This window comes from Schistocerca piceifrons, chromosome 1 (genome assembly GCF_021461385.2).
Source record: "Schistocerca piceifrons isolate TAMUIC-IGC-003096 chromosome 1, iqSchPice1.1, whole genome shotgun sequence".
Classification (NCBI taxonomy): domain Eukaryota; kingdom Metazoa; phylum Arthropoda; class Insecta; order Orthoptera; family Acrididae; genus Schistocerca; species Schistocerca piceifrons.
Window position 1 is genome coordinate 652,840,187 of NC_060138.1, and position 12,417 is coordinate 652,852,603.

Genomic DNA, 12,417 nt, shown 5'->3' on the forward strand with positions numbered 1-12,417 from the left:
AGAAAGAAAGATATCTGGTTAAATACGTATAGACTTCCGCTCAAGAGCCGCTCTTAGGCTGGTCGGTATATTAGACCAACAGTCAGTAATAACGACGTGTGCATTCGACCCAGATTCAGCTCGCCTCCCTCTCTTGCAAGACAGCGAACATCACACTGATCTATTCTGATTTGAAAGTAACTGAACCAAGTAATTGTTACTGGTTCACAATTTTAATACAGCTGACGTTTCAAGGAACAAGTCATCAAGACTCACGAAAAAAATTCCGTGAGTTTTGCGACACTACGTGTATACTTTCGTACCTGGACTAACATCGTACAAGGTTGTATCAAAAGTACAAGCGTTGTGTCGCTGTACTCACGGAATATGTTTTGTGAGTCTTGATGACTTGTTCTTTGATGGTCAGCTTTCTTTTATTTCAGTCTATGATCACAAAATTGTTAGATCCTTTCTAGCCGGTCTGCAGCAAGACATGGGAAAAAGCAAATACAACTGATATACTGTCTACGTTTTACAACAATAAAACAGGCCATAACGGAAAGTACCTTGAGCGTGTTACTCTCTTGTTGACTTGTCCATTCTCTGTTTTTGTAATATATTTGTAATGTATTTCATTAACTAAATAATCTTATTAATTGACCGGTACGGTATTTTATGATTATTTTATTGGAACGGCGTGACATATGGTACGAGGGGCCCTGTGGTGGTTAAGTTCTCCTGACCGCTTCTCGTGTGTATGGCATTTTGGCGGCCACGTCAACAGAGGGCATTGACCACTTTCTGAAGTCTGTTGTTTCATCCATTTGGCTCCTTTCCCTGTTTATCGTATTTTATATTATCCTCTTAGCTAAGTAAGCTTCTTCTTGTGTAGGCCATTTTATTTTTATCTACTCACCACGGGAGCATCTCAGACTTACAATCATATTATCACTTAATCATTGCCTTTTTAACAATCTAAATTTAATTTTACTCATTAGAGTTTATCACTGTAATTATCAATAAAAGCTGGTAAGCTCACCGTAGACTTTACCTACTGAGTTCTTTTTATTGCGTTCTGCATAGTTATATAATTGATGAATATGTCTAGGCCTACAGTAACAACATCTAATGAACTTACGATACAAACATTTTGTGGCTACTGTACTGTAGTTCGTAATGAACAGTAGCGCATTAACCAAGATGCCTCCACCGACAGTGTGGCCTAGTGTATACCATATTTAAAATATGTGCGACGGTGCCATGCTGATTTCACGTATATCTCATGACGATGCCACTATGGCTTCATTATATTATGAAGTGTTTTAAAACAGATATGGGCAGTCAAATTTTAAGAGCATGTTTTTCACATGTAGCTGTATCAGTAAAATTTTCGTTGTGGCCTACTGTATTATTTCAAGATGTAAACTGTCCACTAGTCGTATTTTTCTTCTCCCATAGTTTGCTGCAGATTTGAAGATGGTCATCGCTGAGTGAAACTGGTAATCTAAGAACCTAATAAATTTATGATCATAGACGTAAATAAATGAAATTTATTGTACGCTTTCTAGATCATTGTTATGTTCGCGACCATGTCGCAGCTTGTGGATCTATACATACCATTCGTAGATCATTCGAAGGAAAGTATGGGAAATAATGATTCAAGTGTTAGAGCTCATCTTACATTTTTAATTCTAGCACTGGCGAGGTAGTTCATGTTGTTTCACTGTTGGCAGTTGTACAGCATACAGTTGCAAGTTTAATAGTTTGTAACCTTATAATGATATAACAGTTATTCCAGGCTATTTTTAGATTCGTTATTTGAAGACTATCATTTCTAATTAGCAATATGTTTAGGAGCTTCTTTAACAGTGGGCAAAAACCTCGTGTGCTACTAGTACACACAGCTCCAAGACTGACGCTAGAAATGTGGAAGTTTATATCTTCAGAGCTGGTAGCTGCGAGCACTGTAATTTAAAGCTTGGTGTTTTGACGTCTTTTGCTACGAACATTCTTTTCCTTTTATCTTAATTTTTTGAGACCATTGACCCTGAAGCTGATAACTACTATTTTACAGCACCTCTAGATGCGGCGTTTGTCCATAATTGGAAGTTTTCCTAGAGATTATTGCAGTAAGGTCAGTATTTAGAACTGTTAGCTATAAAGATAGCGATTTAGACGTTTGCAATTATGTAGCTGGTCAGACAGTAAATTTCGAAGATTCTGATACTTGGTTTTTACAATAGTTTATTTTAGGTTGGTAATATGGTTCCAGGGCTAATGAGTTGCCCCAGTGTTCATTTAACCGGTACTAGTTGATTATACACTACTGTTTCCATTGCTTTCACTGACATTGTGCTCATTTGGAATGTTTTATATTTTGTCAGAAATATCATGATGCTCTTGTTTCGGATTTTGTATCTCCTACGATGCCAAAATTGACGTTCGTTGCGGTTGTTCTGTGCTACCGTTTACGTCTATGGTTGATCCATAGTTACTCGCACCAACGTCCTGGCTTGCAGGAATCGTACTCGCAGATGTGGTATATCCAGAATCGAGCGTGACATGATCCCCGTCTATATTTAGGTCTTTTGAGCCTACGATGTCAGTCGTTGATGGAATTGCTGTTTCTGAAGTAGGTGGTGACTCAGTGATGGTTTCGTGTTTTACATATACCGTAGTAGCAGAATCAGTAGTACTAAAATCGATCGTGGCATCATGGGCTACTCCACCGTTGAGGAGTCCCGACTCAGTGACCGTGACGCGACCAGCGGGGATGTCGTAGCGGGTAGGCCGCCGCCGAAACAAGCGACATCTCTGTGCCCTGTCCAATTTGCTGAGCTCGGACGCTGAGATGTTGTCGCGGCACCAGAAGCTGTTGTACTCGAGAATCACACGCGATGCACCAAACGCGACCAAGTCCTCGGCAGTCTGCACGAGGTTGTACGTGAGGTCGATGACCGCCGGCTGCTGTGGTAGACTGCTGGCTGACGGGACCACACTCAGGAGGTTGTCGGCGAGCAGCAGGCGGCGCAGAGACGTGGCCTTGCTGAACAGCCCTGCGGAAACCAGAACGTGTTTGTAGGACACAGGAGAAAAAAAAAAGCTTAAGTCCACATTTTTGTTAGTCATTTCACGCAACATTCGCATAAATGAAGTTCTACGCAGGGAAAACGTTCACAAACTGCAGGGACGGATTCCTGACTAAGTAGAGGAAGCAAGTTCGTATGAACATCTGTCCTGAAATGGACGGTGTACGTGCAAAGACAACAAATCGTCCTGGAATACAGTATAGAGCTGCATCGATGAACGTCACAACAGATGTTCAAAGTGGTGTTCATGGGGTTGCAGGTGATAGGGATAGTACCGGTTGTCACGCAGGATACACGTAATCGTATTTTGGCTTACACCATGTTAGCGGGCCACTTGCCTGGAGCCTGTACTAGGGTTCGCCTCAATATCCTGTAGAGCCCGATCCTCCAAATGTGGTGTACGCACAGTCCGCCGCCTCCATGCACGTCCGTCTGTCTGAATGGATCCATGATCACACAAACACCCAAAAATGGCTTAAAATGATGTCATGTGATTGGTGGCTGTGAAGGACTTGTTTTGGTATAGCCATGCTGCCTCTCGACCGTTTCCATCTGCTTGGCTGTTCCCGACATGAATTGCGGGCCATTCTGCTTCTTACAGTAGGCTGCGTCAATCGCACGGCCTGCAGCAAACTAGGAACACACGGCACGTGGTAGGAAGAACTGTCATTCGTCAACGCCGACAATATGGTAACGATGCCTTTCCGGACACACCTTTTTTTCCTCCATTTCCAGTCAGGAATCCACCCCTGCAGTTTACGGTTTTATTAATGTTCACACTGTCTGTTACAAAGCAGAAATCCTGAAATCCTTCAGGGTAGAAAGAGGTTATTCACATAGATATTGAATGTTGTAATATCCATATACAGGTGGGGGGGGGGGGGGGGAGCAAGATCAGCGCCTACTGAGGGAAAATTGTTTGTATCTCACTTTACACTTGATTAAACATGCAGCTGTTTTATTGTCCATTTCCGTACTAACGTTAAGCAGTATGCTCATTTTCATTGTGTAACGGTAAGCAGTATGCTCATTTTCATTGTATTTTTATTGTATGAAATACAATGTGTTTGTTGTGCATTGTTATTAGTACTGTAGCTTGATCGTTTCTTTTGCCTTCGAAGGGAACGAAATAAAGGAAATAAATGACTTCTACCTGTCACCGTCTTCCCTACCATCAGATCAGAAGAACCTCACCTGACGAGCTGCTGCTCTCCGGACCGTGATGGTGTCAGATTCTGCTTCACGTAATGCAGGGATATCGACAACTGGCTGAAGTTAAGTGGTTAATAAATAGAACAGGAGACTGCAGACTAGTAACAGACAGCTAAAAGAAAACATATTCTCGTAGACACACTAAAATGAGAGGCAGTATCGATACAAGTAGATGGTAACTAGCCAGTCCACAATTTCGGGCTGCACGGGTGATCACAGGCTTATTATGGGCCAGGCCACAAGCACATGGAAAGACACAAAAAACGGACACAGATAACGATAACTATTCCGGTTCATAGAGAGAGCTTAAGAAAGATGAACTCCGGGATTCGAATCACAAGTTCTAGTGAGGAGCCATGTGTGGAAACATGATGCGAGCACACAAGCAGAGGCAGCAAGAAGAGAACTATCGATTTAACATCGATCAGACCGTGAGGTTGATCTCTCGCGAAGCAAACCGAATATTTCCATCTTAAACAAGGTTGGCTTTGCTATGAGCGTTCTACCGCGAATGACGTGATTGAGCCGTGGCGCCATTGAATTAATAGTCTGTTCGCTCTGGCGCCACTGGCTCAGGTGTAGTATCGACTATCCCTCTTGCGGCCCCATTGTCAATGTATGTGAGGAAGAGATGGTTTCTGTGGGTTGCGTCCATAGAAAATCTTTGGTTGCCGATATATATACCGGGTGATCAAAAAGTCAGTATAAAATTGAAAACTGAGTAAATCACGGAATAATGTAGATAGAGAGGTACAAATTGACACACATGCTTGGAATGAAATGGGGTTTTATTAGAACCAAAAAAATACAAAAGTTCAAAAAATGTCCGACACATGGCGCTTCATCTGATCAGAATAGCAATAATTAGCATAACAAAGTAAGACAAAGCAAAGATGATGTTCTTCACAGGAAATGCTCAATATGTCCACCATCATTCCTCAACAATAGCTGTAGTCGAGGAATAATGTTGTGAACAGCACTGTAATGCATGTCCGGAATTATAGTGAGGCATTGGCGTCGGATGTTGTCTTTCAGCATCCCTAGAGATGTCGGTCGATAACGATACACTTGCGACTTCAGGTAACCCCAAAGCCAATAATCGCACGGACTGAGGTCTGGAGACCTTGGAGGTCAAGCATGACGAAAGTGGTGGCTGAGCACACGATCATCACCAAAAGACGAGCGCAAGAGATCTTTCACGCGTCTAGCAACCTGGGGTTTAGAGCCATCCTGCATAAACATCGTACGTTCCAGCAGGTGTTTATCAGGCAGGCTGGGGATGATGCGATTCTGTAACATATCGGCGTACCTCTCACCCGTCACGGTAGCAGTTACAAAACCAGAATCACGCATTTCCTCGAAGCAAAAAGGCCCAATAACGGTAGATGTGGTAAACCCAACCCATACCGTGACTTTCTCGTCGTGCAATGGAGTTTCCACGACAGTTCTAGGATTTTCGGTAGCAAAAATTCTGCAGTTGTGGGCGTTGACCGACCCTCGGAGCGTGGAATGAGCTTCGTCGGTCCACAACACGTTACTCAACCAATCGTCATCTTCCGCCATCTTTTGAAACTCCCACCCCGCAAATGCCCTCCGCTTCACTAAATCGCCATGATGCCGATTTGTTTTGTACGGATAGCATCGGAAAGTACGCCTCAGTGGCAGCCAAACAGTAGTGTATGGAATGCCGGTGCGACGTGCGACTGCACGAGCGCTGACTTCCCCGTGCATAGACGAACCCGCTACAGTCTCCATTTCTTCCTGAACTGTCTCATCAGCATTACGCCTTGTGCTCGGTCGGCCACCACGGGGTCTATCGTCTAAACAACCCGAAATCATTCTCACGACAGCTGCATTTGTCAACGGTCCTTTACCCGTTCGAATCCCCTTCCTATGAAGGTAGGATCGTAACGCTGAACTAGCACATTCCCCATTCTGATAATACAGCTTAACTAAAAGCGCCCTTTCAGGTAACGTCAAGATGCTGCGACTGCTGCCGCATCTGATTTTCTCTCTCATTACAGCTCCTTTTATATACGATTGTCATGCGCAGTCACTGGCGTTTTGCTGTCCAGCGCCATCTGGCGGACATTTTGTGAACATTTTTTTTTTTGTTCTGATAAAACCCCATGTCATTCCAAGCATATGTGTCAATTTTTACCTCTGTATCTACATTATTCCGTGGTTTATTAAGTTTTCAAATTTATACTGACTTTTTGATCATCCGGTATATGGGGTCCGCTGGCCCGAGAGGCAGGCACCAAGTTCGGGGATTGATGGCAGCGTCGCGACAAGAGGCGGGCACGACGTTCGAGCGGCCGAAGTGACGAGCTGCGAAAGGAGGGCCTGCGCAAAGCGAAGATACCGGGGTCAGCGTCGACTACAAGCAGCAAGACAGCAACCCGTCGGTTGGTTGACAACATTCGTGTCGGACGACCGCTCATGGCCTGGCTACCCTCTTCTACCTGGCTTTCAACGGCACCACTCAGTAACTGCTGCGACGCACCGTAGATCCATGGAAATGCTTGCTCATAAAGGGGAGTAACATTCTGTAATCCTCGTGGTGACTTGTGTCATTGCCTACTTGTCCTCATTATTTTCTGGTTTGTACTCGACCCTCAGAGTTTTACTAGGTCCAGCATCGCTGAGTGGCGGCGCGGTCTCAGGCGCCATGTCACGGTCCGCGCGGCTTCCCCCGTCGGAGGTTCGAGTCCTCCCTCGGGCATGAGTATGTGTGTTGTCCTTAGCATAAGTTAGATTAAGTTAGATTAAGTAGGGCGTAAGCCTAGCGACCGGTGACCTCAGCAGTTTGGTTCCATAGTCCTCACTAAGGCACAAATTTCCAATATTTTTTTTACTCTGTCGGCTCTTTGGTTGTAAATATAGGCCGTAGTATTCTACTGAGACACTAACTGTCATATGAAAATTTGTTCCGCTTTAATATTGCCTTTCCTTTCTAGTTTGTATCTATCATTTATGTTCTAATGAATCAGCTCCTGGTCCTAAATACAACCGGAACAATTGTACTAAGGCACAGGTTGCCGTTAATAAATAAATAAATAAATAAATAAAAACAGGGACCTTGTGGCTAAATTTAGGTTTTAACTGGTTCAGTTCTTTGATTGTAATTCCATTTCTCAGTCATTAGTTATAATCTGAACAACCCTTTTACATTAAGCTGTGCGTTGCTGTGTTCGAAATACCGGGTCATTATTGGTGTATTTTAGCTGGATATTGTGGTTCCGCCGAGTCAGTTCTCTTGTAATAAGTGCTCACAAGTAATGCTTAAGACGTTCCTTCAGAGCGGTCTTCATAATTGACAGTCAGTTTAACCTTGAAAATATTAACAGCCAACTGTCACCAGCTCTTTAGTCAAAATAAAATTGTCAAAAGCGACGGGTTGGGATCCAGTCGCACCTTGGTTGCCAATTGAAACGAAGAGGTTGGTTGCTTTGAAGTAAGCCTTATCATGATTATATTGTTTCCTAATCTGTTTAACCTCTAAGAACAGGTGCGCATCTTAAACCCGAACTTTTCGACATACAGTTCTCAAATTAAAAGTTACGTCAGCTGTTTCGGTAATTGAATCACTCTTGTCATCAGTGGTGCTTATATAGTTTTCATGTGCTGCAGAAGGGCATTTATTAAGACAGACTGTGTCCAGCGCGGTAGTAAACACCGCTGGCACACGCGACAACGGGCGGGCTGCAGGTCCGGCCACCTTGAAATCATTCTTCTGTTTTGATTTCTTTTGTAAAAGCTTAAGGTCAAAGGAATTTTGTGAATTTGTTCATTTTGTAAACAAAAATTTATGGTAATTTAATGTTAAATAAACAGGTTGTGTGAATAGAAAGTTATATTAGTGGGTCCTCCCTTCCACGTTTTTCTTAATTCCAGTGAGTACCACGTATCAGTGATAAAAACTGGGGGTAACGATGTCTGGTTGCTCCCGTGACAGTGGAAAAGAACACACGGAGCTCAAAGCGGCTGATACTCCCGCGCGATTGCTGGTCACGAAATACAGCCTACGAAGTACTGTCTAAACTGAGCCTTCCAAGAACTGCAACGAATTGAGCCTACTAAGCACTGAAACGAAATAAGACCCGAGCGGCGACTCCAAGTACTTTTGGAATCTCGGGTCATTGACATCGTATGCTTCGTCTGAGAGCAATAGGTCCTGCTGCCAAGATGAGCGATGGCCGGATTGCACACGGTCGCTTAAACATTCAGCCGACGGGTAGTTCGGCGCCCACTCACAGTTTGGCGTCACTGGGGTAGCTCCAGGAGTTTCGATGTCAGAGAGGCCGGTGTTCCTCCACGAAATCGTCGCCTTGGCGTGGGTTTTTGATACCAACGGCCACTGTACCTGCTGCATTTCTACACCATTTTGAGGCATTTACGAAATAACTTATAAATGAACCCAGAGGTTCCTCTGTCCATACCATTTGATATTCCCGTGCGCAGGCAAGTTATCTGTAGTTATAGATTACTTGAGAAAATTACTTTGATAGCGTAATGAAGTGAATTAAGTTGATCGTCTTTTAATAAAGGTGTGAGCATCCTCGTGCCTGCTACTACTGAACTCGCAATTTTATAAGCAATCCGAATGTGTGACTGGAACAGCAATTTCATTTTTACTGTACGCTGTCTCTTTGTGCAGGGGTTGGGCTGGACCATTGTAAAGAATTCGACATGTGCTCTAATCATCACTGGAAAATCTTTGTGTTACAGTAGGTCTTCATGAACGGTATTCATGACCGGCAGACACATAAGCAAACTAAGCCGCGTGACTGGGAACTGACATGTTTTCATAATGTTCTGGCACCAGGAAGATCAAAGATAATGAGAGATTTTTTATACTTTTGGTGCTCCGAAGGCCAAGTTGTCACCACCATATGAGTGATATAGTGTCTTCAATAACACATGAGCTGTTTATCATCAGTTTGAAAATCAGGTGTAGAAGTATGAAACCGGAATTTCCCTACAGGTGGTGCTACCCACCAGTGTAGGGCCCGTGAGACATCGTCTGCAGCGCCACCTGCTTCCTGACGACGAATGGCAACACACAGTAACCCAAGTTCCATGCATCAGTATCTGTTTCAAACCCGTAAACATGTCGAGTTTTTTGGCTACGAACGACAGCATTGGTTTTCTGTTATCGTTTGAAAAAAACTGCTGCAGAATCGCATCGAATGCTTGTCGAAGCTTCCGGCGAACACGCTCTTGGAGAAACACTGTGTTTCGAGTGGTTCAAAAAATTCGGAAGTGGTAATTTGGGATGAGGAACGACGAGCGTGGGAAATCACCGAAATAGTCCGAAGACGATGGATTGCAGGCCTTATGGGATGAAGATGATACACGAACTCAACAGTAACTCGTGGAACAATTGAATGTGAGGCAGAAAGCATTGTCTCTTCGGTTGGAAGCTATGTGAAAGGTGCAGAGAGCGGGAAAATGGGTTCAGCATGAACTGAATCAAAGACAGCAAGCAAATCGAGTGACCACTTGTGAAATGCTGCTCGCCAGATACAAAGTAAAGTAGTTTCTGCATAGAATAGTGACAGGTGTTGAAAAATGAATATATTTTGAGGATCCTAAGCGCCGTAAATCATGTGTGAATCCAGGCCAACCATCGACATCCACTGCAAGGCCAAATCCCTTTGGAAAGAAGACAATTCTCTGTATTTGGGGGGATTAGAAGGGTGTCATCTGAAATCATTAACACTGATCGCTACCAACAGCAAATGATAGTTTTAAATCAAGCATTGCGTGGGAAACGACCGGAATATGGAAAAAACAACATACAGTCATATTGTTCCATGATAACGCCCCGTCACACACAGCAAAACGGGTCAGGGAAACAATCGAGGCGTTCAAATGGGAAATACCAGCACATGCGGCTTATTCTCCAATCTTGTCCCCTTCCGATTCTCATTTATTTGCGTCACTGGTCCACGCTCTAGCTGAACAACGCTTCAGTTCTTATGGAGATGTACGGAAATGGCTCGCTGACTGGTGCGCTTCAAAAGAAGGACTGTTGCTTTGGCGTGGCATTCATAGCCTGCCAGAGAGGTGGGAGATATGTATAAATATCAATGGAGATTTATACATTTCTGGTTAGGTGAATACAGGGTTATAAATACAAAATACAAAATACAGGGTTATAAATACAAAATCAAAGAGGGGTAATACAGGAGTCGGTTTAATAATGAATAAAAAATAGGAGTGCGGGTAAGCTACTACAAACAGCATAGTGAACGCTTTATTGTGGCCAAGATAGACACGAATCCCACGCCTACTACAGTAGTACAAGTTTATATGCCTACTAGCTCTTCAGATGACGAAGAAATTGAAGAAATGTATGATGAAATAAAAGAAATTATTCAGATAGTGAAGGGAGACGAAAATTTAATAGTCATGGGTGGCTGGAATTCGGTAATAGGAAAAGGGAGAGAAGGAAACGTAGTAGGTGAATATGGATTGGGGCTAAGAAATGAAAGAGGAAGCCGCCTGGTAGAATTTTGCACAGAACATAACTTAATCATAGCTAACACTTGGTTCAAGAATCATAAGGTTGTATACATGGAAGAAGCCTGGAGATACTGATAGGTTTCAGATAGATTACATAATGGTAAGACAGAGATTTAGGAACCAGATTTTAAATTGCAAGACATTTCCAGGGGCAGATGTGGACTCTGATGACAATCTATTGGTTATGAACTGTAGATTGAAACTGAAGAAACTGCAAAAAGGTGAGAATTTAAGGAGATGGGACCTGAATAAACTGAAAGAGCCACAGGTTGTACAGAGTTTCAGGGAGAGCATAAGGGAACAATTGACAGGAATTGGGGAAAGAAATACAGTAGAAGAAGAATGGGTAGCTTTGAGAGATGAAGTAGTGAAGGCAGCAGAGGACGTAGTAGGTAAAAAGATGAGGGCTAGTAGAACTCCTTGGGTAACAGAAGAAATACTGAATTTAATTGATGAAAGGAGAAAATATAAAAATGCAGTTAATGAAGCAGGCAAAAATAAATACAAACGTCTCAAAAACGAGATCGACAGGAAGTACAAAATGGCTAAGCAGGGATGGCTAGAGGACAAATGTAGGGATGTAGAGGGTTATCTCACTAGCAGTAAGATAGATACTGCCTACAGGAAAATTAAAGAGACCTTTGGAGAAAAGAGAACCACTTGTATGAATATCAAGAGCTCAGAGGGAAACCCAGTTCTAAGCAAAGAAGGGAAAGCAGAAAGGTGGAAGGAGTGTATAGAGGGCCTACACGAGGGCAATGTACTTGAGGACAATATTATGGAAATGGAAGAGGATGTAGATGAAGATGAAATTGGTGATACGATACTGCGTGAAGAGTTTGACAGAGCACTGAAAGACCTGAGTCAAAACAAGGCCCTGGGAGTAGACAACATTCCATTAGAACTACTGACAGCCTTGAGAGAGCCAGTCCTGACAAAACGTTACCATCTGGTGAGCAAGGTGTATGAGACAGGCGAAATACCCTCAGACTTCAAGAAGAATTTAATAATTCCGATCCCAAAGAAAGCACGTGCTGACAGATGCGAAAATTACCGAATAATCAGTTTAATAAGTCGCGGATGGAAAATACTAACGCGTATTCTCTACAGACGAATGGAAAAACTGGTAGAAGCTGACCTCGGGGAAGATCAGTTTGGATTCCGTAGAAATATTGGAACACGTGAGGCAATATTGACCCTACGACTTAGAAGCTAGATTAAGGAAAAGCAAACCTACGTTTCTAGCATTTGTAGACTTGGAGAAAACTTTTGACAATGTTAACTGGAATACTCTCTTTCAAATTCTGAAAGTGGCAGGGGTAAAATACAGGGAGTGAAAGGCTATTTACGATTTGTGCAGAAACCAGATGGCAGTTATAAGAGTAGAGGGGCACGAAAGGGAAGCAGTGGTTGGGAATGGAGTGAGACAGGGTTGTAGACTATCCCAGATGTTATTCAATCTGTATATTGAGCAGGCAGTGAAGGAAACAAAAGAAAAATTCGGAGTAGATATTAAAATCCATGGAGAAGAAATAAAAACTTTGAGGTTCACCGATGACATCGTAATTCTGTCAGAGACGGCAAAGGGATTAGAAGAGCAGTTGAA

The 12,417-nt window shown here is 43.1% G+C and overlaps 1 protein-coding gene across 2 annotated transcripts in view; it reads right to left on the minus strand.

Annotated features, from left to right (window-relative positions):
• Window positions 1-1,644: 1,644 nt before the first annotated feature.
• Window positions 1,645-12,417, minus strand: part of LOC124805279 (leucine-rich repeat protein soc-2 homolog) — a 107,595-nt gene continuing 96,822 nt past the window's right edge. For both annotated transcript variants that reach the window (XM_047265800.1, XM_047265794.1), the window contains one exon: window positions 1,645-3,035. In XM_047265800.1, the coding sequence (XP_047121756.1) occupies window positions 2,401-3,035 (635 nt within the window). In that variant the 3' untranslated portion in view covers window positions 1,645-2,400. The remainder of the gene's footprint in view (window positions 3,036-12,417) is intronic.